The sequence below is a fragment of the Anolis sagrei genome, chromosome X (genome assembly GCF_037176765.1).
Source record: "Anolis sagrei isolate rAnoSag1 chromosome X, rAnoSag1.mat, whole genome shotgun sequence".
In the NCBI taxonomy this organism is placed as follows: domain Eukaryota; kingdom Metazoa; phylum Chordata; class Lepidosauria; order Squamata; family Dactyloidae; genus Anolis; species Anolis sagrei.
The window spans coordinates 27,663,954-27,686,382 of NC_090034.1; the positions used below are offsets into that span (position 1 = coordinate 27,663,954).

Genomic DNA, 22,429 nt, shown 5'->3' on the forward strand with positions numbered 1-22,429 from the left:
GTGGATTTGCATTCTGTTGGTTTGCATAGTTGAGACATGAGTCATGTGAAATCATTCTCTTCTCTGTACAATTCTTCAAACATAAACATAAAATTCCATGCTAATGACTAGGAGCATGCTCTCACGTCATTATGGAGGTAACCGCTGTAATATTAATTGCCTCCTGTAAGAATTAACACAGTGGGCAGGGAATACAAATATAAAGGCCTCTGATATTCTCTTTAGACTTTTTTCCCCCCAAAATGAAATTCTAAGGAATTTTGTGAAAACTTCATTTTTTTTCTTTTAGAGTAAGTGAATAGTTTTTTTTTAGATCTGTTTTACAAACCAAAGGTAAAGGTTTTCCACTCACAGAGTGTCCTACTCTAGGGGTTGGTGCTCATCTCCATTTCTAAGCCAAAGAGCCAGCGTTGTCCGTAGACACCTTCGAGGTTATGTGGCTGGCATGACTGCATGGAACGCTGTTACCTTCCCGCCAGAGCAGCACCTATTGATCTACTTACATTTGCATATTTTCGAACTGCTAGGTTGGCAAAAGCTGGGTCTAACAGTGGGAGCTCATGCCGCTCACTGGATTCGAACCTGTGACCTTTTGGTCAGCAAGTTCAGCAGCTTAGGGCTTTAACCCACTGTACCATCAGGGGCTCCCACAAACCAAAATGTGTAGTCAATTATTTTCAGTATTGTTCTTATGTAAAATGTATGGCATTAGAGAATAATATTTTTTCATATTGCCAACAAATTTGCTAACAAAGATACTATTCTGCACCTAGTGCCTCTGCTGTTTTTATAAGAAGAGTTTATAAAACAGTCACTACTGCCCTTTCTATAAAATGTGTCTTTTTTCATATTTCCCCCTTCGCTTACATTTGAGGTAGCAGAAAGTTCTACTAAACAAAATGGGTTATTTGCATAAACATGAGTGGCACTTCTCTAAGTGGCATAAATATGTAAAATATTACAATTTTGTATGCTCAGTTATGCTTTGCAAATTGTGAGAGCAATAAACAAGGCTCGATTTGATGGAGTATCTATTGCATATATTTCATTTTTCCTAACAATTTCACATCTCTTAAAACTTCCTCTCCTTTTCTGAACCCATGGCATCTTCAGCATTTACAGATAGGTGCAATCTATTTATTTTTGTGATCTTGCTGAGTAATTTTATAAATTGTGGGATCTCTCAGGGTTCAATTCTGTCCCCCATGCTGTTTAACATTTAGATGAAACTGCTGGGAGAGATCATCCGGAGTTTTGGAGTTTGGTGTCAAATTTATGTTGATAACATCCAACTCTACTACTCCTTTTCACTGAAAGCCAAGGATACCGTTCTTGTTTGCTGTGGACTCATCTTGTTGTGTTTCAAATAATAATAATAATAATAATAATAATAATAATAATAATAATAATAATAATCTTTATTTGTAACCCACCCTATCTCCCCGGTGGGGGTCAGAGTTGTTTCCAAACAAAAGTGGCAAACATTAAATGCCACAGTAAAACAGAACCAAAACAAATTAAATCAAACAATAAGTAAAACAACATCAATAACTTATAATAGCTAACTTATTATAATAGAGTATGGAGGCCATTTGTTGGGAATGCTTGTATTTCTACATGTTAGAATAAGGTTGGACTGGATGGCCTTTGGTGCCTTCTCCATTACTTTGATTCTATGATATACACAAACATCTAATTGTAAGGCTATTTCAGCATTCAAACATATAATGAAACTGGGCAAAATGTTGCAAATACAATTCTCACTAGCTGTCAGATAGCTGTGAAATTAATCAAGGAATGTTTTCGTGGAACATTACAGAGTTTGCCAATAAGTGTTTTTTCTCTTATCTAAAGCAATGCTGCTTCAACTGATGCATCCTTGGACAGCTGCTGAGCAGTAGTGCATTTCCAGTTGTAGCCAACTGGCATACATGTGGTGCTGTCCCTTGGCATGTTAGTAAAGAATGATTATTGATCCCCCACAATGTCTAAAGAGGATTGATACAAAGGCAAATGCTTATCTCCCATTTTGTTTGCATCGGTTTGACATAACAGCTAAAGAATCTTGAGCTGACACCTAATTTCCACGTCTTGAACCTTTCGTTGTGCTTTTTATTACCTTCTTAAGGTATTTTTTGCGGAAGCAGTGTTTTTCTGAAGCTATACCTAATCTAGTTTTACAATTGGGTTGGGTCGCACCATTCTGTTAGTTAGAGAATCAGAGTTCAAAGGTTTTCTAAGACCCATCTAGCCAGTGCAGGAATCCACCAATAAAATGCTCTTGTGTCAAAGCTTCTAAGGCTACATCTTCTGTATTACTACTGTTAAGAGAAAATGACTTAACTGTAGCTCTCTAAAGTTAAGTTGCACGGAAACCATGGGTTCAGGTACACCAGGAATGGGCAAACTTGGGCCCTCTGGGTGTTTTGGACTTCAACTCCCACAATTCCTAACAGCTTCAGGCTCCTTCCTTTTCTCCCTCAGCCACTTAAGCGGAAAGGAAAGGAAAGAAAGGAAGGGGCCTGAGGTTGTTAGGAGTTGTAGGAGTTCAAGGATTTGGGTTTTAATTTGTGTGTGTGTGAGTGTTTAACAGGATTTTGGTATTTTATTATGCTTTTAGTTGTTACTATTTTGTTTGTTAAGTTAAATTAGGTTGTGTTATATTGTCAAATGTGTTTATTCTGATGTAATTTGTATGGTTCTCTTTCCGGCAATTGACTGTTTTCCTTATACAGTGTTCCCTTACTTATCGCGGGTATTACATTCCAGGACCACCCACAATAAGTGAAAATCCATGAAGTAGGGACACTATATATATACTGCCTCAGCACATGCAAGGCACAGGACCACCCCCTCCTAGGAGTGGCTCTGCCCACTCCTCTCTCCCCTCCCCCTCTCTCTCACTCACTCAGTCGCTTTGCCTTTTCTTTCTTCTCCTCTTCCTCCCTCCCTCTCCCCTCCCCTTGCTGAAGCTGCCCAAGGAAGAAGCCCCAGGGGAAGCTGCCTTGATGGCCCTCTCTGTGCCCCTTGCTCGTGCCACTTCAGCTAAGCTCCAGGAAGGACAGGGCTCTTCGCCAGCCACACACATGCCTCCCTCGCAGCCCGCCGCCTCCGCCAACCAGGACGATGCTTCTGGTTTCCAGGAAGCAAGTAAACATCACTTCCTATGCAACTATGTCACCGCCAAGGGGTTCCTGGCTTGCCCCCTCCTCTCATTCCTGGGGCAATGCAAGAGCTGTTCTTCTGCTCTGTGCAACGCAAGTCTGTGGCAGCATCTACTCTGGAGAAACAACGCACTTTGATTCCTGTGTAACAGCTATGGCTCAATGCTGTACAATCATGGAAGATGCAGTTGGCAGAAGAACCAGCACTTTTTAGCAACTATGACTCCCAGGATTCTGTAGCATTAAGCCAAGGCAGTTCAAGTTGTGTCAAATTGCATTATTTCTACACTACAGGTGTTCTCCTCCTTATGCGCCTGGCTCTCCCTCCCCTCCTCCTTCCCTGCTCACACTCGCCTTCTGGTGACTGCGCTGGGAAACATGGTATTGGAGGGGATGATTTTAACCAACCACGACCACCAAATCCGCGTGGGGGTCCTCACAGGTAACGGGTATACAGTGTTCCCTCGCTACTTGTATATTTAAAATAAATATTTTTTGAAAAACCATGAAACAGTGAGTCCGCAAAAAGCAAACTGCAAAGTAGCGAGGGAACACTGTATGTTGGAAATCGCCCTGAGTCCCTTTGGGGAGATAGGGCGGTATACAAATATTATTATTTGTAAAGAATCCTTTAGATTGGTTCTGTTTCAGTATATGGCTGTTTTCAGTCATGTAAGAATGCAATAAATGCAAGTCTACATTTATGATTCCGTACTTAGTTTTGGGGTTACTGCCGAGGTAGAAAAACATGGTTGAAATCTACAAACCAGGGAGCCACAATTGCCCTCTCTGCTGATGAGTGCATATTTTGTTTTGGTGAGATTCATGAGGCTGGAAAAATGCCTGTGCCTGCTTCAGAGCAGCAGTTTGTCTCTATTTTAGGTTTGGGCACTTACCAAAGCCAGGGAAAATGTGAGGACCTTTGAAGATACAGGCAAATGAGAAAAATCCCTCAGGGATTTTAATATTCTTGCAAAACCTCAAAGATCTGAAAAATTATCCATAGAAATGTAAAACAATTAAAATGTGATCGTTAGGCATCTTCCCAACCAAACAAACATCCCTGCGAAGTATAGAATGCATTTTATTTATGTTACCGAATTATTTTTTGATGTTGGATTCTGTGGGTTCAACTGATCTTGAAATTAGGGGCTTCCAAAATTTATTTATTTATTTATTTTATTTCTATACCGCTTTTCTCAGCCCTCAGGTGACTCAAAGTGTGTTCTTGTTCATGTTATTCCTTGACCTGATTACAAAAAAATCACCATGTGAATATTAAATCACCATGTGTAGCCATGAAATAAATGATCTGACAAATCACATTGTGTGACTAGTAAGAAAGAACTAAATACATTGTGGCAATGTGGCAGATTTAATGATCAGTTGCTGACTTTCAGATGTCACAGATTTGAAGGCTAACATGTGCACAGTATCTCTTGTTCAGTCTACTGTCAGAGTCAAGCTTCCATAATAATGTCCCTTTTTCCTGTCTATGTCATTTTTATTGGATTTATTTTCCCTCCTTGGCAATAAGAGGGAAGTTATGTTTGCAGGATGCTTTCATGAGAATTCAAACGTTATTATCAAAGAGATGTAGACAATAGGATACAATCATGTCTTTTATAGTATTTTAGCTTTATTATTAAAACTAGCTTGGGTACCCAGCTTTGCCCAGGTTATTTTAAATTGTACAAAATGATGAAGTTGTGGGTGAACTACAACTCACATCATGCCAGGTTAACCCCGAGAAACTCCATCAGTACTTAAAGTTTGTTGTGTTGGGCAAGTTTGCTCTAGATGCATCATCGGTGGGGTTCAGTGTGCTCCCTGACTGCAGGGTAAACTACAACTCTCATTACGGTAAGTCAGTCCCCTCAAACCCCTCCAGTAGGTTGAGTTAGTCATGGGGGTTCTGTGTACCAAGTTTGGTCTAGGTCCATCATCAATGTAGTTCACGATGTGGTTGTGGGTGAACTACAACACCCAGGCATATTTTTCAGATAACTCAGAAGTACATTTAACAGTTTGATTGCTACAACTGTGTTATGATGTAGACTTAAAATCCAGTACATTAGCACAGTTCCTAATGTCTATCTAAGGCCCCTTCCACACAGCTGGAAAAAAATCCCACACGATCTGCTTTGAGCTGGAATATATGGTAGTGTGGACTCAGATAACCCAGTTCAGTGTTGCCTCCAAAAAATCCTGCAAATCTCTTGGGAAGACAGGCAGACAAATGTCAGCATTCTGAAAGAATCAAAGACCACCATCATTGAAGTGATGGTCCTATGCCATCAACTCCACTGTCCTGGCCACATTGTCCAAATGCCCGATCAACGTCTACCAAAGCAGTTACTATACTCTGAACTCAAGTATGGGAAACGTAGTGTTAGTGGACAGGAAAAGAGATTTAAAGATGGGCTTAAAGCCAACTTTAAAAACCGTGGCATAGACACCAAGAACTGGGAAGTCCTAGCTCTTGAGCACTCTAACTTGAGGTCAGCTATGACCAGCAGTGCTGCAGAATTCGAAGAGGCATGAACGGAGGGCAAAAGGGAGAAATTAATCACAAGGAAGGTGCATCAAGCCAACCCTGACCGGGACCACCTTCCACCTGGAAACCAATATTCTCACTGCGGGAGAACATGCGGATCAAGAATAGGGCCACATCCACTTACGGGCCCACCGCCAAGGCACTACGCTTGGAGGACCATCATCCTTGAGCTACGAGGAATCGCCTAAAGCAAAGCAACCCAGTTGAAAGCAGATATTGTGGGATTTTCTGCCTTGATATTCTGGGTTATATGGCTGTGTGGAAGGGTCCTAAGAGTGCCTTGTCCCCTAGTTCCCCAACATCAATAGCTGGGAGACGCCTGCTCAGACCCCTGGCCCTTGACCTGTGGGGTCCCGCAAGGCTCCATTCTGTCTCCCATGCTTTTTAACATCTACATGAAACCGCTGGGAGAGGTCATCCGGAGTTTTGGAGTTAGGTGCCATCTCTACGCAGATGACACACAACTCTACTACTCATTTCCACCCAATTCCAAGGAGGCCTCTCGGGTGCTGGACGAGTGCCTGGCTGCTGTGTCTATCTGGATGAGGAGGAACAAGCTGAAGATCAATCCCGACAAGACAGAGGTCCTCCTGGTCGATTGTAAACCTGACCGGGGTATAGGGTGGCAACCTGTGTTGGATGGGGTTACACTCCCCCTGAAACCACAGGTCCACAGTCTGGGAGTCCTCTTGGATTCATCGCTCACGCTTGAGGCTCAGGCGTCGGCGGTGTCTGGGAGGGCTTTCGCACAACTAAGACTCGTGCGCCAACTGCGACCGTACCTCGCGAAGGCTGATCTGGCCGGAGTGGTCCATGCCTTGGTCACCTCTAGGTTGGATTACTGTAATGCGCTCTACGTGGGGCTGCCCTTGAAAACGGCTCGGAAATTCCAACTTGTCCAACGAGCAGCGGCCAGGATGTTAACTGGTGCTCCCTACAGAGAGAGGTCAACCCTCCTGTTCAAGGAGCTCCACTGGCTGCCATTTATCTTCCGAGCCCAATTTAAGGTGCAGGTGCTTACCTACAAAGCCCTGAACGGTTTGGGACCAGCCTACCTGCGTGACCGCATCTCCGTCTATGAACCCACACGCTCACTACGTTCATCTGGAGAGGCCCTGCTCGTGATCCCACCGGCATCGCAAGCACGTTTGGTGGGGACATGAGACAGGGCCTTTTCTGTGGTGGCCCCCCGTCTCTGGAACACTCTCCCCAAAGATCTTAGACAGGCCCCTACATTGGCAGTCTTCAGAAAGAACTTGAAGACCTGGCTGTTCTGATGTGCCTTTCCCGATTAGGAAATCTCCAATACCAAGTCCCAAATGCACTTTATTAGAATTAAGACTGCCGCACACTGCACACTGCACTTGCCCTATAATCCTTACATATCACCTGTCACATCAGCACTTTTTAATCCTGTACCCTTTACTCTGGCCCGGCCCAGTTTTATCTTGTTTGATGTATTGTTTATTGCTTGTGGTTTTTGTTGTTTTAATACTGCTTTAATTGTTTTTAATTTGCTTTAAGTGTATTGTTATGTTGTGTATTGAGGCCTTGGCCTTTGTAAGCCGCATCGAGTCCTTCGGGAGATGCTAGCGGGGTACAAATAAAGTTTAATAAATAATAATAATATATCTTTCTCATTCAGAATTATGTTATCATCTGCATCCTCAGTTTGAAACCCCAAAGAGCACAGGGGCACATATGGAGACTTAGGCTTCTCTGAGCTACAGGCATATGCGCTAAGGTGGTTCTTCCCAGAGATTCGGGGCATTGAAGAGGATTTGTTATTGGAGGGGATGTTAGATCTTTCTCTGGCAGCATAGAGCTTCTAGAAAGAAAAGCCGGGCCACCAGCATTCTGTGTATGACCTAGGGTGAGGGAGAAAGTATTAAATGGCTTTTGTGCCTGAAATATAGTCCTCTGGATGCTGCACATTGCCCTAAGCAGTTGTGAGCCCCAAATGGGGCTGAATGCCTGTGTGGCATGCAAGCAGTGGAAGGTGATGAAGGAGCCTTTGGGGAGAATTATGTAAGAGAGCAGTGCAGATGAGGCTGTTTAACCCCTTCTTCTCCAACCATCTGGTATTAGGGGGGAAATTAAAGAACTTGAGTCACTTGTCTTTTAGTTTTACAGCTGGAAGGCTGAAACATTTCCAAGCAGCTGCAATCTTTATGAAGAATTCTCAGGATGTGCCCAGCAGCTGGATGGTGCAGCGAAAGTATTTTGGTTATTTCCCAACTATTCTTCTCAGTGACAAAGAAGAATTGGGAGATTCGTATTATGCTCCGTATTATGTTGGAATTGCCCATGTATTCCCAAAGCAGCCCACATCTGTCCTCTAATACCCCCTTTGCCCCTATAGTTATTTATTTAGCGTATCAGAAGTGAATTGAGGATACAGTTATAATAGGAAAACCACAAACAAAGTTTAAAGCTTGGCATTATACTAAATTTCCTTTGACCACAAGCTGACCACTTCAAGGGCCTCAGTTGTGGCTGTGAGAAGGTCCTCCACTGTGCATGTGGCAGGGCTCAGACCGCATTGTAGTAAGTGGCCTGTGATTTGCTCTTCTCCCTTTGCCCCTTATGATTTATTTTTACTGTTTATACCCACCTCCCCTCCACCAAACCGGGACACAGGAGCACTGGAACAGGCAAAGTGAGGCCCCTTCTACACTGTCGTATAATCCAGATTATCAAATCTGATAATCCACATTATCTGCTTTGAACTGCATTATATGAGTCTACACTGCCATACTGGGCGGGTCCATGAGGTCACGAAGAGTCGGAAACACCTGAACGAATTAACAACAACACTGCCATACGCAGCCAGGAAATCAGAAGACACTTACTTCTTGGGAGGAGAGCAATGACCAATCTCGATAAAATAGTGAAGAGTAGAGACATCACACTGGCAACGAAGATCCGCATAGTTAAAGCAATAGTATTCCCCGTAGTAACCTACGGATGGGAGAGCTGGACCATAGGGAAGGCTGAGCGAAGGAAGATAGATGCTTTTGAACAGTGGTGTTGGAGAAAAATTCTGAGAGTGCCTGGACCGCAAGAAGATCCAACCAGTCCATACTTCAGGAAATAAAGCCCGACTGCTCATTGGAAGGAAGAATATTAGAGGCCAAGATGAAGTACTTTGACCACATCATGAGAAGACAGGAAAGCTTAGAGAAGACAATGATGCTGGGGAAAGTGGAAGAAAAAAGGAAGAGGGAGCGACAAAGGGCAAGATGGATGGATGGTATCCTTGAAGTGAGTGGCTTAACTCTGAAGGAGCTGTGGGTGGTGTCGGCCGACGGGGAGCTCTGGCGTGGCTGGTCCATGAGGTCACGAAGAGTTGGAAGCAACTGAACGAATGAACAACAACAACACTGCCATATAATCTGGTTCAAAGCAGATAATCTGGACTTTGTATGGCAGTGTATAAGGGGCTTGAGAACATCTTTCTTCTCTATTTTATAGAAGAAGATAATAGATGAACCCACCATATTTAGGAACAAGAGACTCCATTCCTCTGGAATTTTACTTGAGATAGTCAAACTTCTTCATTTTGAGGAGACCTTGCCAGTTCTCCCTTGTGCTGCTTCTGAAAAGCAGCGGGTAAACTGGCTGGGATTTCTGGGAGTTTTAGGCCAAAACACCTGGGGACCCACATGTTGAGAACCACTGCTCTATAGCCTTCTAGAGTGCAGCTGTCATATTTTTCTTTGTTCTAGTTTCTGTTGTAACAAATATGTGCCTTGTAATGAATATTGGAACATCTGATCAGACACTGACAATATCTTTTCTTACTTGTCAAATATCGCCCATTGTGTATATTCATTGTTCCCAAATTTTAACAGGTGTGAATATACCATTACTATTAGGGTAAAATGAGCACGTGAATAATGGGGATGGCAGACAGACTTCCTTCCTTCCTCGTTGGCTTCCATTCCATAATTCATGGCACCTCATGAAGGAAAAATTAACTATAAAGAGAATTACTAAACTGTCTTGGGGACTGCTGTAATTAGAAACCTTGAAGTTTCATTAAACCATATCTCTCAATAAAGTAGTAAATCTGTGTGTCCAATTTCCTGCAGCAGCAGCTTCCTGTTGTGCCACGAAAATCCTGCTTCAAAGTCTGTAGGGAATAAACATCCTCTTATAGCCTGTATGTTGTAGCATCCATTTCCGTGCAGAATAAATGCTGTCATGTAGGAAATTGCATTGAAATGACCATCTGAAATATAGCTTCAGAGTGGGAAATTGGTGAGGAAATAGTGATCTCGTTGTATACTTTCCTCCTGTCTCTTTCCCCTTTCTTTCCGCATCCAGTATGATAGTTTTGGTAAAGCTAAATCCATACCTCTTACTTAGACTAGCAGGTTAGTGGGCTTGTTAAATCCCAAATAGGAAAATGTGTCGCTCCTTACTAACTTGGTGAAATTGTCTGTCCTAAACTGTGTCTTATCTGTTTCAAAATTCATCTACTTATTCACAATTTACTTAACAGCTTTGTGGTTACTAGTGGTAGAATAAAAATAGTGGGTTGTGTGAAGTCAGTTAGTCAGATTAGCATCTGTTTTTCTAAAGGTGCTTGCTTTTAGAAAATACTGCATAAATTACGACAGTCTCTCAAAAACAAAATCTGTGCCATTTGCAAGAAAGGCATGTAATAAGAAAAAATATTGTAGATTGTGCCGGAGATAACTAGGCCTGCAAATTGAGGAAACAAAAGTGGATTTCAGTGACAACTGAAAGAGGCACATTTCAGAGCAAGGGATGATTGCTGTACATTAGATCCACTTCAACTTCAGGAAGGCTAAAATACAATAAGTAATCACATCGCTTTTTCTACCATGTGTGTTGGTTTTGGGAGATAATTGATCTTGAATTGGTCAAAATGCACCATAAATGGACTGTAAAAGCAAGTAATTATCATTTTGTGGATTTTAGTGTCATTATAGTCAAGACAAACAAGTGCCAGAAAGATGGCAGGAATTTATGGGAAGTTAAGCATACATATCAGTGTAATGCTCTGTGTGCATGAGGATTTTTCAGTTCGGATTAGTAGAATCTGTGGGTGCAGAACCTGCAGATACAGAGAGCCAATGGCATTGTCTTCAGGTACTTCTTTGTTGTTTGTTCATCTGTACCCATCTGGAAGACTGACCCAGGACTGTTTATGGACAATAGCTATGTCTTTGTGTGATATGTGATGTTATTTTATGTAATGTGTTTAATAATGTTTAATGTTTTGTCAGGGGAGGGTCAATTTTGATATTCTATACCGTTTTTTTATTGATGGCATTGAATTGTTGCCAACACTGTGAACCGCCCTGAGTCCCCATTGGGGCTGAGAAAGGCGGTATACAACTACCACAAATAAATAAATAGGATTGCCAAGAATAGAGATGGTTGTGGTTTTTTTACAGCATCATAACCTCTAAGGCTACAGGGTATTACATAGCCCATCAGTTTTTGCTTTATTTCAGATGCATGTTGATGCATGTTGGTAAACAACAGTGAGCACAAAGGGCTTCAAAGAAGCTCATGCTTTTAGAAAAACGACACTTTTAATTTTAGCGTGACTAGAGAAGAGAGTTGGAATGCATTCCAAGCTCAAAACTGCCCAGACCCGTTCTCCTGGTTTACTAGTGAATCCATTCCAAGCGGGTATAGATGACATCCTTGCTGTTGAATGCAAAGCTTTATCTTCCTTCCTTTTTTCTCCTGTAGTAATGCAGTTGCCACAACAGAGCATCTGGCAAGCAAAAACTTTAGTGGATTCCTAAGGGACAACCTTTATTTATTTTTCTGATTCTTTAGCTTTGTTTCTGTGAAAAAGCAAAGGTAAGAGAGTTTCTTTAGGTGACAGTGGTGATTCTTCATACAAATCTTGGTCCAAGACCTGTGTGGTTTGTGATCCATTAAGCTGAATACAGCAGGCCAGTTATTTAGAATGGCCCATTTTGGACTTGATATGTTTCCCCTTTTTCCTGTTGGGGACTGCAAAATATTCAAGCCTCTGGTAGCCATGCTTAGTGGCTGATACCTTGTGTTTCTCTTGAAGGACCATATTGTGTAGGTCTGCTCTTCAGCATTGAGGTCTAATGTGACTTGTTTGTTGCTGGCTGACAGTGAGCACATCCAGATAACTGAATGTGTAAACTTGATTTTTTCAACATTCAGTTTGTAATGTTATAGTCCAATACAGTAAAATTTCCCAGTGCAAATATATAACATGGAGTTGCATAACATCTGGTGCAGTCGGAAGTGTCTATCTTTGTTCATGTTACTAAGTCATTAGTATAGAGTCTCTCAAGGAAGGGAGCCAGTGTGTTATAATGGTTTCAGTACTGGACTATAACACTGGAGACCAAGGTACAAATTCCTTCTTTTCCATGAAAACTCTGTGGATAACCTTGGACCTGCCATTATTTCTCGGTTTCAGAGGATGGCAAATCCCCTCTGAACAAATCTCTCTCTCTTTTTAAATAAATATGTTTTATTTTGTTTTCAAAAGGGTGAAAAGAAGTACCATAAGAGGATATAATATGTGAATTGTCTCCGCAATTCACATGTTAGTTAATTAGTTCTATACATAAGTCTGTTGTATCATCAGAGACATAGAGGGGTGGAGTTTTTGGTTTTTTTAGAAGAAAATTGTTGAGTTAATATTTTGAATTAAAATAGAAAAGTGTACAACTTCTAGAAGCTTGATACTGTAGATATATATGCTTATAAAAGATTTACTATGTTTATATCCTATATGAATGATAGATAATTATAATAAATATTTACATGTGCATTACTAATATATTAACAAATGAAATTAACTTTAAGACATGTATATAGTTGACTGCCATTAAGAGTAAAAGAAACAGAGTTTGAATAAGTTAATTGCTAAAATAAGGAGAAGGAATATTTACTCTGCAAATTTGAAAGAGAGGAAAAAAGAAGAAGGGACAATAGAAGAAGATTAAAGAAACTAATGTAGATCCAGAAGGACAACTTGGTACTCTTGTCAGAAAAAAATGTTAAAGTTGATTTTTTTCTCCTTTTACTTCATTTCCTTCCTTTATTAAGGAACTAGCTTGGGCATCCGGTGTTGCCTGGGTTATTTGAAAAAGTCATTTTTAATTGTCCAAAATACATAAGGTTGTGGGTGAACTGCAACTCACATCACGTCAGTTTAATCCCGAAAAGCTCCATCAGTACTTAAAGTTTGTTATGTTGGGCATGTTTGCTCTAGATGCATCATTGCTGGGATTCAGTGTGCTCTCTGACTGCAAGGTAAACTACAACTCCCGCTATGGTGAGTCAGTCCCCTCAAACCATTCCAGTAGGTTGAGTTAGTAATGCGGATTCTGTGTGCCAAGTTTGGCCCAGGTCCATCATCGGTGGAGGTCACAGTGTTTCTGGTTGTGGGTGAACTACAACTCCCAAAAAGAAGTTGTAGTTCACCCCCAAAACTCTCCCAGTAATCAAATTTCAGCATATCAGGTTTGTGTGCCAAGTTTGGTCCAGATCCATCAGTGTTTGGGTTCACAGTACTCTCTTGATGTAGATGAACTTCAACTCCCCCAAATCAAGGTGAATTCCCCCCAAAGACCTCCAGTATTTTTTGGTGGTCATGGGGGGTCTTCATGCCAAGTGTGGCCCAATTACATCTTTGGTGACGTTCAGAGTGCTCTTAGATTGCAAGTGAACTATACATCCCAGTACCTACAACTCGTATAAATCATGGTGATCCCCAACCCTCTGTAGTATGTTCAGTTGCTGATCGATTCCTCTGTTTGCTGTGTGCCAAAGAAAATAACAGGAAAGGGTTAAGGGATAGGCAGTGGGTGGGGTCATGTAAATTCCACACCAATGGAGAGAGTAAGAAACAGTGGGATGTCTGTGATGGAGGAAAAACATAAAATCTAGGATGAAATTGACTCAGAATGAAAGCCTTCACTTGGGTGGTGGGCAGTATGTTTGTGGAGGACATTGGCAGGGTTCTTGGACATGTTTACGGCACTCAGTGTCATTGGAGGGACATTTGGTGTCTCCTAAGTAGAGGGAGCTATAGCTGTTTGTGGAGGCAGGAGCTTGTGTGTGTAAGTGGATAGCCCAGACACACACACACATACATATTTTCACTTTTATTCACTGTGTATACATATGTATAATGATTATTCCCCCCCCCCCCCAATATTGTCAATAAAACCTTGTTTTAGGGTTCCTGTAAGTTGGAAACAATGAAAGCACACAGCAGCACCTCATTACAAAGCCAGCAGAGTAAAAATAAAGATAGGACTAAGATCAAATCAGAAAAAATGGAGAGAAAAAGACTGATCGAATAGTATATATGGGTGTTTAACATGCCTGTTCTTTTAATGTATGCAGTCTGTTGAGGAAAATATCAGCAGTTCCCACTGATGCGGGCAGGCAGTTAAGGAGCTGTGCAAAGGACTCTTCCAAAAGCCTTTAGGTCGTGGTGCCACCTAGCGGCACAGTGTTGAGCCTTGAAGGTCGCGTCTGCTCTATGAATAGAACAAACCTTTGGACACTTCTGCTCTGTTCTGCCCAATGGACTTGCCTGAACAAGTCCGATACTTTCAGAAGTGAACTCTTATTACCTTGGAGATGTTTTGAATGCAATTTTCCTACTTCTTGGCAGGGGTTGGACTGGATGGCCCACGAGGTCTCTTCCAACTATATGATTCTATGATTCTATAATGAAAAGATGTATTGTTGTGGTCCCCTTTTGTAATAGGATTACAGTGGCAATATGCAATCCTGAAATTAAAATTGCAACACTTCATACAAGTTTAAAGGGTTTGTGAGTGAAAGAATGCAGAGCAGCCATAGGAGATGGAGAAACCTATCTGAATGGGAGACCAAGATGTTTTAAGGGAGAGCAGATGTATTTTTGGGCAACTGAAATGACACTTCTGAAACTCTGCTGTTTTTTTGTGCATTGGTTGTTCCTAACAGTTCAAAGAGATATCCAGGCATATCAGTCTATCAGCTGAAAATCCTAATTTGCCTTCTTCTTTTTTATTATACACTGGTTTAGGTGCAATATCTTTTCCTGTAGTTTGAATCCACTGCTCCATATGAAGCAGTGGAAAACGAGCCTGCTTCATCTTGAATATGACATCTTTCCAAATATTTTAATGTGGCTATCATAAATGTCTCTTCTCCATGCTAAACATAACCGGCTTCTCACAAGGTATGGCTAGATTAAAACTCATATACCTGGAAGGCCATAACTGTGCTAGAACACATGCTTTGCATGGTGCAGAGCTCCGGGAAAATCTCTAACAGAGCGAGTGTTTAATTCCTATATATCCCACTTCTTTCATACGCAACCCAAGGCAGCTTATACCGTTAGTTAAAAAAAATAGCAAGACCAACCTGTGGCACAGCAAAATTAACAAGTATTAAACAATAATGTCAGGTTTTCCTCCAGTCGTGTCCAACTCTGGGGGTTGGTGCTCATCTCCATTTCTAAACCGAAGAGCTGACATTGTCCGTAGACACTTCCAAGGTCATGTGGCCAGCATGACTGCATGAAGTGCTGTTAAACAATAACCCACTATAAAAACATGAATTTAGAACAGTTAAAAGGCCTGGGCAATGCATGGTTCTAAATGGTTCTAAAGTACTTACAAAACTAAAGTTCTGATGGTGAAAATTTCAGAACTCTAACAAAAAATTCAAAATTTAATTATTATTTCATTATTGGCGATTTTTATGACAGAACCAATTAGGAACTGCCATTGACAATGAAATGTTGAGAGTCTTGTTAGAGTTTTGAAATTTTCACCACCAGAACTTTAGTTTTGTAAGTACTTTAGAACCATTTAGAACCATGCATTGCCCAGGCCTACAATCTATTTAATATTATGAGCCAGAACACCTGCTACACGACAACAACCAGTTTAGCACTTGAAGTCCTATTTATCTTTGTCTGTGGATGGAAAGAGAGCAGAAAGGGGACCAAGACAGCATTCAAAAATGTAAATGGAGTTGAATGCCTAATTCAGACAGGAAAATTCTACTGTGAAGGTGTCTCTCTTTGCTGTTGTGAATCTTTTGTTGAGCTTTGGATTGAATCAATAGAATGCATTAAATAAAATTCCGACAAGCTCAGTTGACTCAGTGGGTACTCTTTAACTGGGACTAATAATAAGATTGAGGGCAAGGGGGTCTGGATAAAGGGTAATTTTTCAGTTTTTAGGACTGAATTAATTTTGCAGAGTGCAGCCGGTCAGAAGTGTGTTGCTCGTTCAAACACATCTGAAATGATGGCATCTCCTAGTACCTTGAGCTGACACAGCTCAAGTAGAGTGATGGCACAAGTAGCAGTCCAACGTAATCTGTAAGGTTGCATTGTTTTAAATTATGCAGAATTGCCAGGAGTCATTGCTACATGCAGTGCTTAACTTAATGTTGGTTGAAGTGCTTATGGGATTGTGACTCTCATGCCAGCATTGGGTTTTGATTGGACAATACTTTTTTCCCCCTTGCAATTCAGTTTGTTGACACAGATGTGTTGTGGGGAAAATACACTTCTATTGGAATAACACGATATGTAAGACATATCTTGGTATCCTTGCTGTTAGCAAAACTCAAGTTCTGAAAGCGTAGCTAGTTCACCGATGCACAGTTAATATGTCAATAGGACTGTCGTTTGTCGTTTAAATAGCCCTTCACTATTAGATGGCACAAGCTGCTTTTGCGAATTGGATTGTGCCTTTATTATGGCTCGAGCAGGCAATAGGATTGCTTGCGTTTCTGAGTGATGCATACCAAAACTATGTTATGTAAAGCTCTTGTGTGCAGGTACAGGACCCAGTCAGATTTATGCTTTCATTGAGGTTTGCCCAGATCAGGTTCAGCTGAGATTCATCTGCAGAGGATTTGCAAAGAGAAAGAGAGGCCTTAGAAATGTTCAAATAGAACTTGTCCAGAATGGAAGAGCATCGGAAAATGCACCATATTGAAAGTGAGGACAGAATTCTGTACACTGTAACTATATTCTAATACCACATTACTAAAACATGTGACATAAACCCAAACATTTCTATTAAATGTGATACTGTAATTGTATATTCAGAAGGACTGTATCAGGTTTACAGGGGAACTCTTTGCCATTCACACCCTATTACTTGCACGTGGGTTGCAACAACGTAGTTGCTGCTGTTTGTCTACTTGTTTCACTTTTAGATTTCTTGTTTTTATAGTTACATTGATAGCTATTGTTATACCTCATGCAGAATTACACAGAAATGCTTTTATTGTGAATCGACTAATGATTAGGAATGAGACTAAGACTAAGAGTTCATTCATTTTTTCCTGTTTACCCTTCTTCATTTTGGTTTCCATGTTCATTGAATTTTAGATTGGATACTCCTGTGAGCAAAGGCTTGTGCTTTAATACTCCATAATAAATAAAACAAAAATGCAGGATTTACATTCCGAAATTGTAATGATTCCCTTTTGTTTTCTTTTGTGTGATTACAGCCCTATTGTTTTCATTACAGGAATTGACTATAAGACCACAACTATCCTGTTAGATGGCAGAAGGGTCAAACTGGAGCTGTGGTAAGTTTGCATTTCTCACATGATAGGTCTATTAGATAAGAGGCATCAACTTTGTTTTGGGGAGATGTTCCCAAATATATATTTCTTGTAATATTCTTGTATATACTCATGTACAAATCAACTTCATGTATAAGTCAAGGGCATGTTTGGGACCCGAAAGAGGGACTTTTCTTTAGCCTATGGATAAGTCGAGAGTCAAAATTATAGTAACAGACAAATAATTTCCTCCTTTTCACAAATGCACAGATGAAACACACTTAAGCAGGGCTAAAGAAAAGGAGAGGATTTGTTTATTGAGGACTTACAATGAGGGATTGGGTAAACTGCATTCCTGATCTTCAAATATCTAGGTCTATACAAGTACAAATAGGGGAAAGAATATAAATGAGGAATTGAATGAGAATGGCCAGGAAAGGGGGGGGGGCAAGGAAAATAACCTGGCTCTATTAGGGAGCCAGTGTAAAGCCAAAGGTGACAAACATCCCCATTCCATGACCCCTTCCTTGTCCAAACTGGAAAAAGAAATGCAATCCTACCTCCTTCCTGAACTGTTTTTCTATCCTAAGCAGGGTACATCATCATTATCATGAGTGTATACTGTATACTATGTAGATGAGGGGGTTTCCTAGTTGTCCCACCTTCTATGAACTGTCTAGAGAAGTTATCTAGTTGCCTTGCCTTTGTTGTTGTCATTATTTATTTGTTTACGATATTTCTACTCCACCTTTCTCGAACCCGAAGGTGACTCAAGGTGGCTTTACAACATAGGCAGCTATTCGATGCAATTAAAACAATGTAAAAATTACAATAAACATTTAAAACAGAATTATAAAATACATACATTAAAACCTTTAAAAACACTGCCTTCACTGTTAGCTTCATCGTCCAAAAACATAGTCTAAGCCATTCCAGTATTTGATTTCACATAGTACCATGTTTATCCATTGCACTAGGTTCCTAAAGGCTTGCTCAAAAAGCCATGTTTTCACTTTTCTCCTGAAGGTCAGGAGGGAGGGGTTTGGTGTAATATCCTTGGGGAGGGAGTTCCACAGCCGAGGGGCCACCACTGAGAAGGCCCTGTCTCTCGTCCCTGCCAGTCACACCTGCAAAGAAGGTGGGACCGAGAGCAGGGCCGTCCCAGATTATCTTTAACTCCTTGATGGTCCAAATATTTGGACAAGTAAGCTGGACCAGAATTGTTTAGGGGTTTTATAGGCTAAATCCATCACTTTGAATTGTGCTCGGTAGCAAACCGGCAGCCAATGGAGCTGGCATAGCAAGGGAGTTGTGTGCTTCTTGAACGCTGCTCCAGTGAGCAATGTGGCTACTGCCCGTTGGACCATTTGAAGCTTCTGAACAGTCTTCAAAGGTAACCCCACGTAGAGGACGTTGCAATAGTCTATACAGGATGTAACCAGAGCATGGACTACTGGGGCCAAGTCAGACTTCCCAAGGTACAGTCGCAGCTGGCACACAGGTTTTAATTGCGTGAATGCTTCTCTGGCCACCGCCGAGAACTGGGGTTCCAAGCTCAGCAATGAGTCCAGGAGAACTCCCAAGCTGCAAGCCTGTGTCTTCAGGGGGAGTGTAACCTGGGTGTGATCCTGGATTAATCGCTGAGCCTGGAACCCCAGGTCTCGGCGGTGACCAGGGGAGCATTTGCACAGTTAAAACTTGTGCGCCAGCTGCACCCATATCTTGAGAAGTCTGATCTGGCCACAGTAGTCCATGCACTGGTAACATCCCGTATAGACTACTGCAACACACTCTACATGGGGTTGCCTTTGAAGACTGTTCGGAAGTTTCAAATGGTCCAGCGGGCGGCAGCCAGGTTGCTAATGGGAACAGTGCTCAGGGAGCACACAACTCCTCTGTTTCGCCAGCTTCAGTGGCTGCCAGTTTGCTCCCAGGCACAATTCTTTTTTTCAAATTATTTTTTATTGTGCATAGGTTTTTACATAGAAAGTGGGTGAAAATAAGGGGATTAGAGAAAAAAGAAAAAAAGAGGAGGAAAGAAAAAAAAGAAAAAAGGGGGGGGGGTGAGTTTGACTTCCATTCTTGTTCGTGGCAGTTCACTTATTTCATATTTTTAAATATTAATTCATGTGTAGTTTTGTGTATATATATTGTCTTTCTCTCTTTTTCTAGAGAATAATATCTTTCTTTATTTATGTCCCTTGATTTTGATTTCTATCTCAGTCTTTTTTCAATTCTTCTTTGAGATATTCTTCAAAGGGTTTCCATTCTGTTTGTTTTATATATGTTCCTGTACATTTCTTTAAGAGAAAAGTTTGTCCATATCTTTTATCTCCACTACTTTCTCAATCCATTGTTCTTTTGGCGGTATTTTCTCATTTTTCCAATGTTTAACGGGCACAATTCAAAGTGCTGGCTTTAGCCTATAAAGCCCTAAACAGTTCCGGCCCAGCTTACCTGTCTGAATGTATCTATCCCTATGAACCATCTAGGACTCTTAAGATAGACTGGGGAGGCCCTGCTTTCAGTCCTACCTCCTTCGCAGGTGCATCTGGCAGGGGTGAAAGACAGGGCCTTCTCAGTGGTGGCCCCTCAGCTGTGAAACACCCTTCCTAAGGATATTAAATCGGCCCCCTCCCTCCTAACATTTTGTAAAAAAGTTAAAATTTGGCTTTTCGAGCAAGCATTTGCAAATGCAGTGTAACAGGCAAATATAGATCTATGGAACAACTGGACAATGCGAATTGGAAAATGATTTTAGTAAGGAGATGCTGAGGATGTATGATTTTATCGGGTTTGTATGGTTTTTATATTATATGCTAAATGTTTTTAATTGTATTTTATGTCTGCTGGGGCATTGAATTGTGCTGACTGTAAACCGCCTTGAGTCGCTTCGGGCTGAGAAAGGCGGTATATAAATACTGTAAACAAAAATATAAAGTCGTACAATACAATGCTTGTCCTCATCTAGACTATCATTAATAATGAATTAAGATCAAAACAAAACCTCCTAAAGCATAATGTATACGTTTACTGGTTACAAGACTTTGATCACTATTTTACATTTTAATTAAGCAGATGTGTGAGGAAAAGCAAGGAAAAGTTGGACAAGGAATTTGTCTTATTTCCTTATCCTCTTCTGTGGTTCCCAGATAACACTACTGCAGGCAGGGGTTCCAAGTCAGAAAGATTTGTGTGTTATACTGTTGATTGTAAATAAAACATTCTGTAGACAACACAATGGTTATCTAAGCAAATCATTTGCTAAAATGTGTCCCTGTGGATTGACAGTAATAAGAACAGTGTTGTGTCTTGGAGCTGTTTTGAAACTTACAGTTCCCTTTGGCTGCATTCCACAGAAGATCCAATCTCTCCGAGAAACCTGATAGAGGGGAAAGGGGGGGGGGGAGGCTTTCTGCTGTTTGTTATAGATCACTCCCAATCACTGAGTGCAGCGGGGGCCCAAGGCTCTGCCACGTGCACTGGCTAACCTGACCCGGGCTTGCTCTTCAGTAGGCACTTGCTTAGGTCAGCACAGCCCTTTGCATAACTCCGCAGATGTCTGGCGATGCCCCTTAGTGTGCTGTAAAATTTAAATAGATTCAAAGACATGACTTAAACCTACACAGACTCTGTAACAGCTGGTATCCTTAATGCACCCTGTTGTCTGTTTACTACAGAACACATTGTACTCCAAAACAAGGTTCTAAGAATTGCATGAGGCACTGTTGGTGCCTGGAGTCACCATTGAGCGCGAGACCCAAACATGCCTTCTCCAGCCAGAAGCAGGTGCCTTGCTTTAGAATCATACAATAATAGAGTTGGAAAGGACCACATGGGCCATCTAGTCCAACCCCCTGCCATGCACAAAAAACATAATCAAAGCAACCCCAACAGATGGCCATCCAGCCTTTGTTTGAAAGCTTCCAGGGAAGGTGCCTCTCCTGGACTCAGCAGCAGAGAGTTCCGCTGTTGAACAGCTCTTCTTATAGTCAGGATCTATTTCCTCATGTTCAGATGGAATCTCCTCTCCTGCAATTTGAACCCATTGCTTTGTAGTAGCTCTATACATAAGTAAAGAGAAGAGAGCTTTCTGTACTGCTGGATGGTACAGAAAGACTGTTTCCAAAACCTTTCTTCTGTAACATGACAGAGGTGGGTGAGGCCAGCAAGTTGATCTCCATTCTGCATGTTCCTGGGCTCAAGGTCCTATAAGGCATTCTCTGTTCACCAGCCTGTGTCAATACATAAAAACACATGATAACTCATTACCCAAGCTTGTCTAGGGGAAGCCCATAAGCAGACACAACAACAGGGTACCACCAGGGTATACAAAGCTTTCTGCTACTACAAGTAATTTATAGCCCTCAGGACTGGTAGCCAGGGGTAGCTCCATTTCCACGATCTCACCCCTTGAAAGAAGGTGAGATAAATCCTATTGTTACTTAATAATTTGTAAGTAAAATGTGTGTGTGCCTTTTTCTGTGGAAGACAAATCAATCATGTTTGTTCACAAGACACATGCATTAAATATGCTGTATTTCTTCAGTTGTAAGATGCAATCAATTGTAAAATGCATCCTTAATTTCAGTACTAACAACAACAACAAAATACGTGATACACCTGTGATTATAAAATGTGCCCCATTTTTAGATGTTTATCTTAGAATGGAAGAAATGTAGTATCTGGCACAGAAACAAAGGAGAGAAGCCAGAGGAGGCTTTTAAGGCACTGGATAGGAGAATGCACCCTGCACAAGCCTCGTAACTTTAAGAACCTAGGCTTATGTCCTGCCTAGTTCATCATTCTGTCCACACACTGGCCAACCAGTTGAGCATGGTAACTTACTGTATATGGAGCACTTGATGAAGTGTCCATAAAGAAGTAGAGTTGCATCATGTGTTTGTTTTTATTTCCAGGGATACATCAGGCCAAGGGAGGTTTTGTACCATTTTTCGATCGTATTCTAGAGGTGCTCAGGTGAGTCCTGCTTGGCTTCTGTTACTTCTCTCCAATCCAGTGCATTTGTGCCATTGGATATCGCAGTTTGTTAGTTTCTTAAACTTTGCAGGTCTACAGAAAGGCTGGAAGAGGTTTTGATTGTATTTTGGGTCAGTCTTTGAGGACTCTTCACCTC

General features: G+C 41.3%; 1 protein-coding gene across 1 annotated transcript in view; it reads left to right on the forward strand.

Moving 5' to 3' along the window:
* RAB40C (RAB40C, member RAS oncogene family) overlaps positions 1–22,429 on the forward strand; it is a 44,814-nt gene that overhangs the window by 13,435 nt on the left and 8,950 nt on the right. The window contains exons 3-4 of the mRNA XM_060786216.2: positions 17,256–17,316; positions 22,212–22,272. Coding sequence (XP_060642199.1) covers positions 17,256–17,316; positions 22,212–22,272 — 122 coding nt within the window. The remainder of the gene's footprint in view (positions 1–17,255; positions 17,317–22,211; positions 22,273–22,429) is intronic.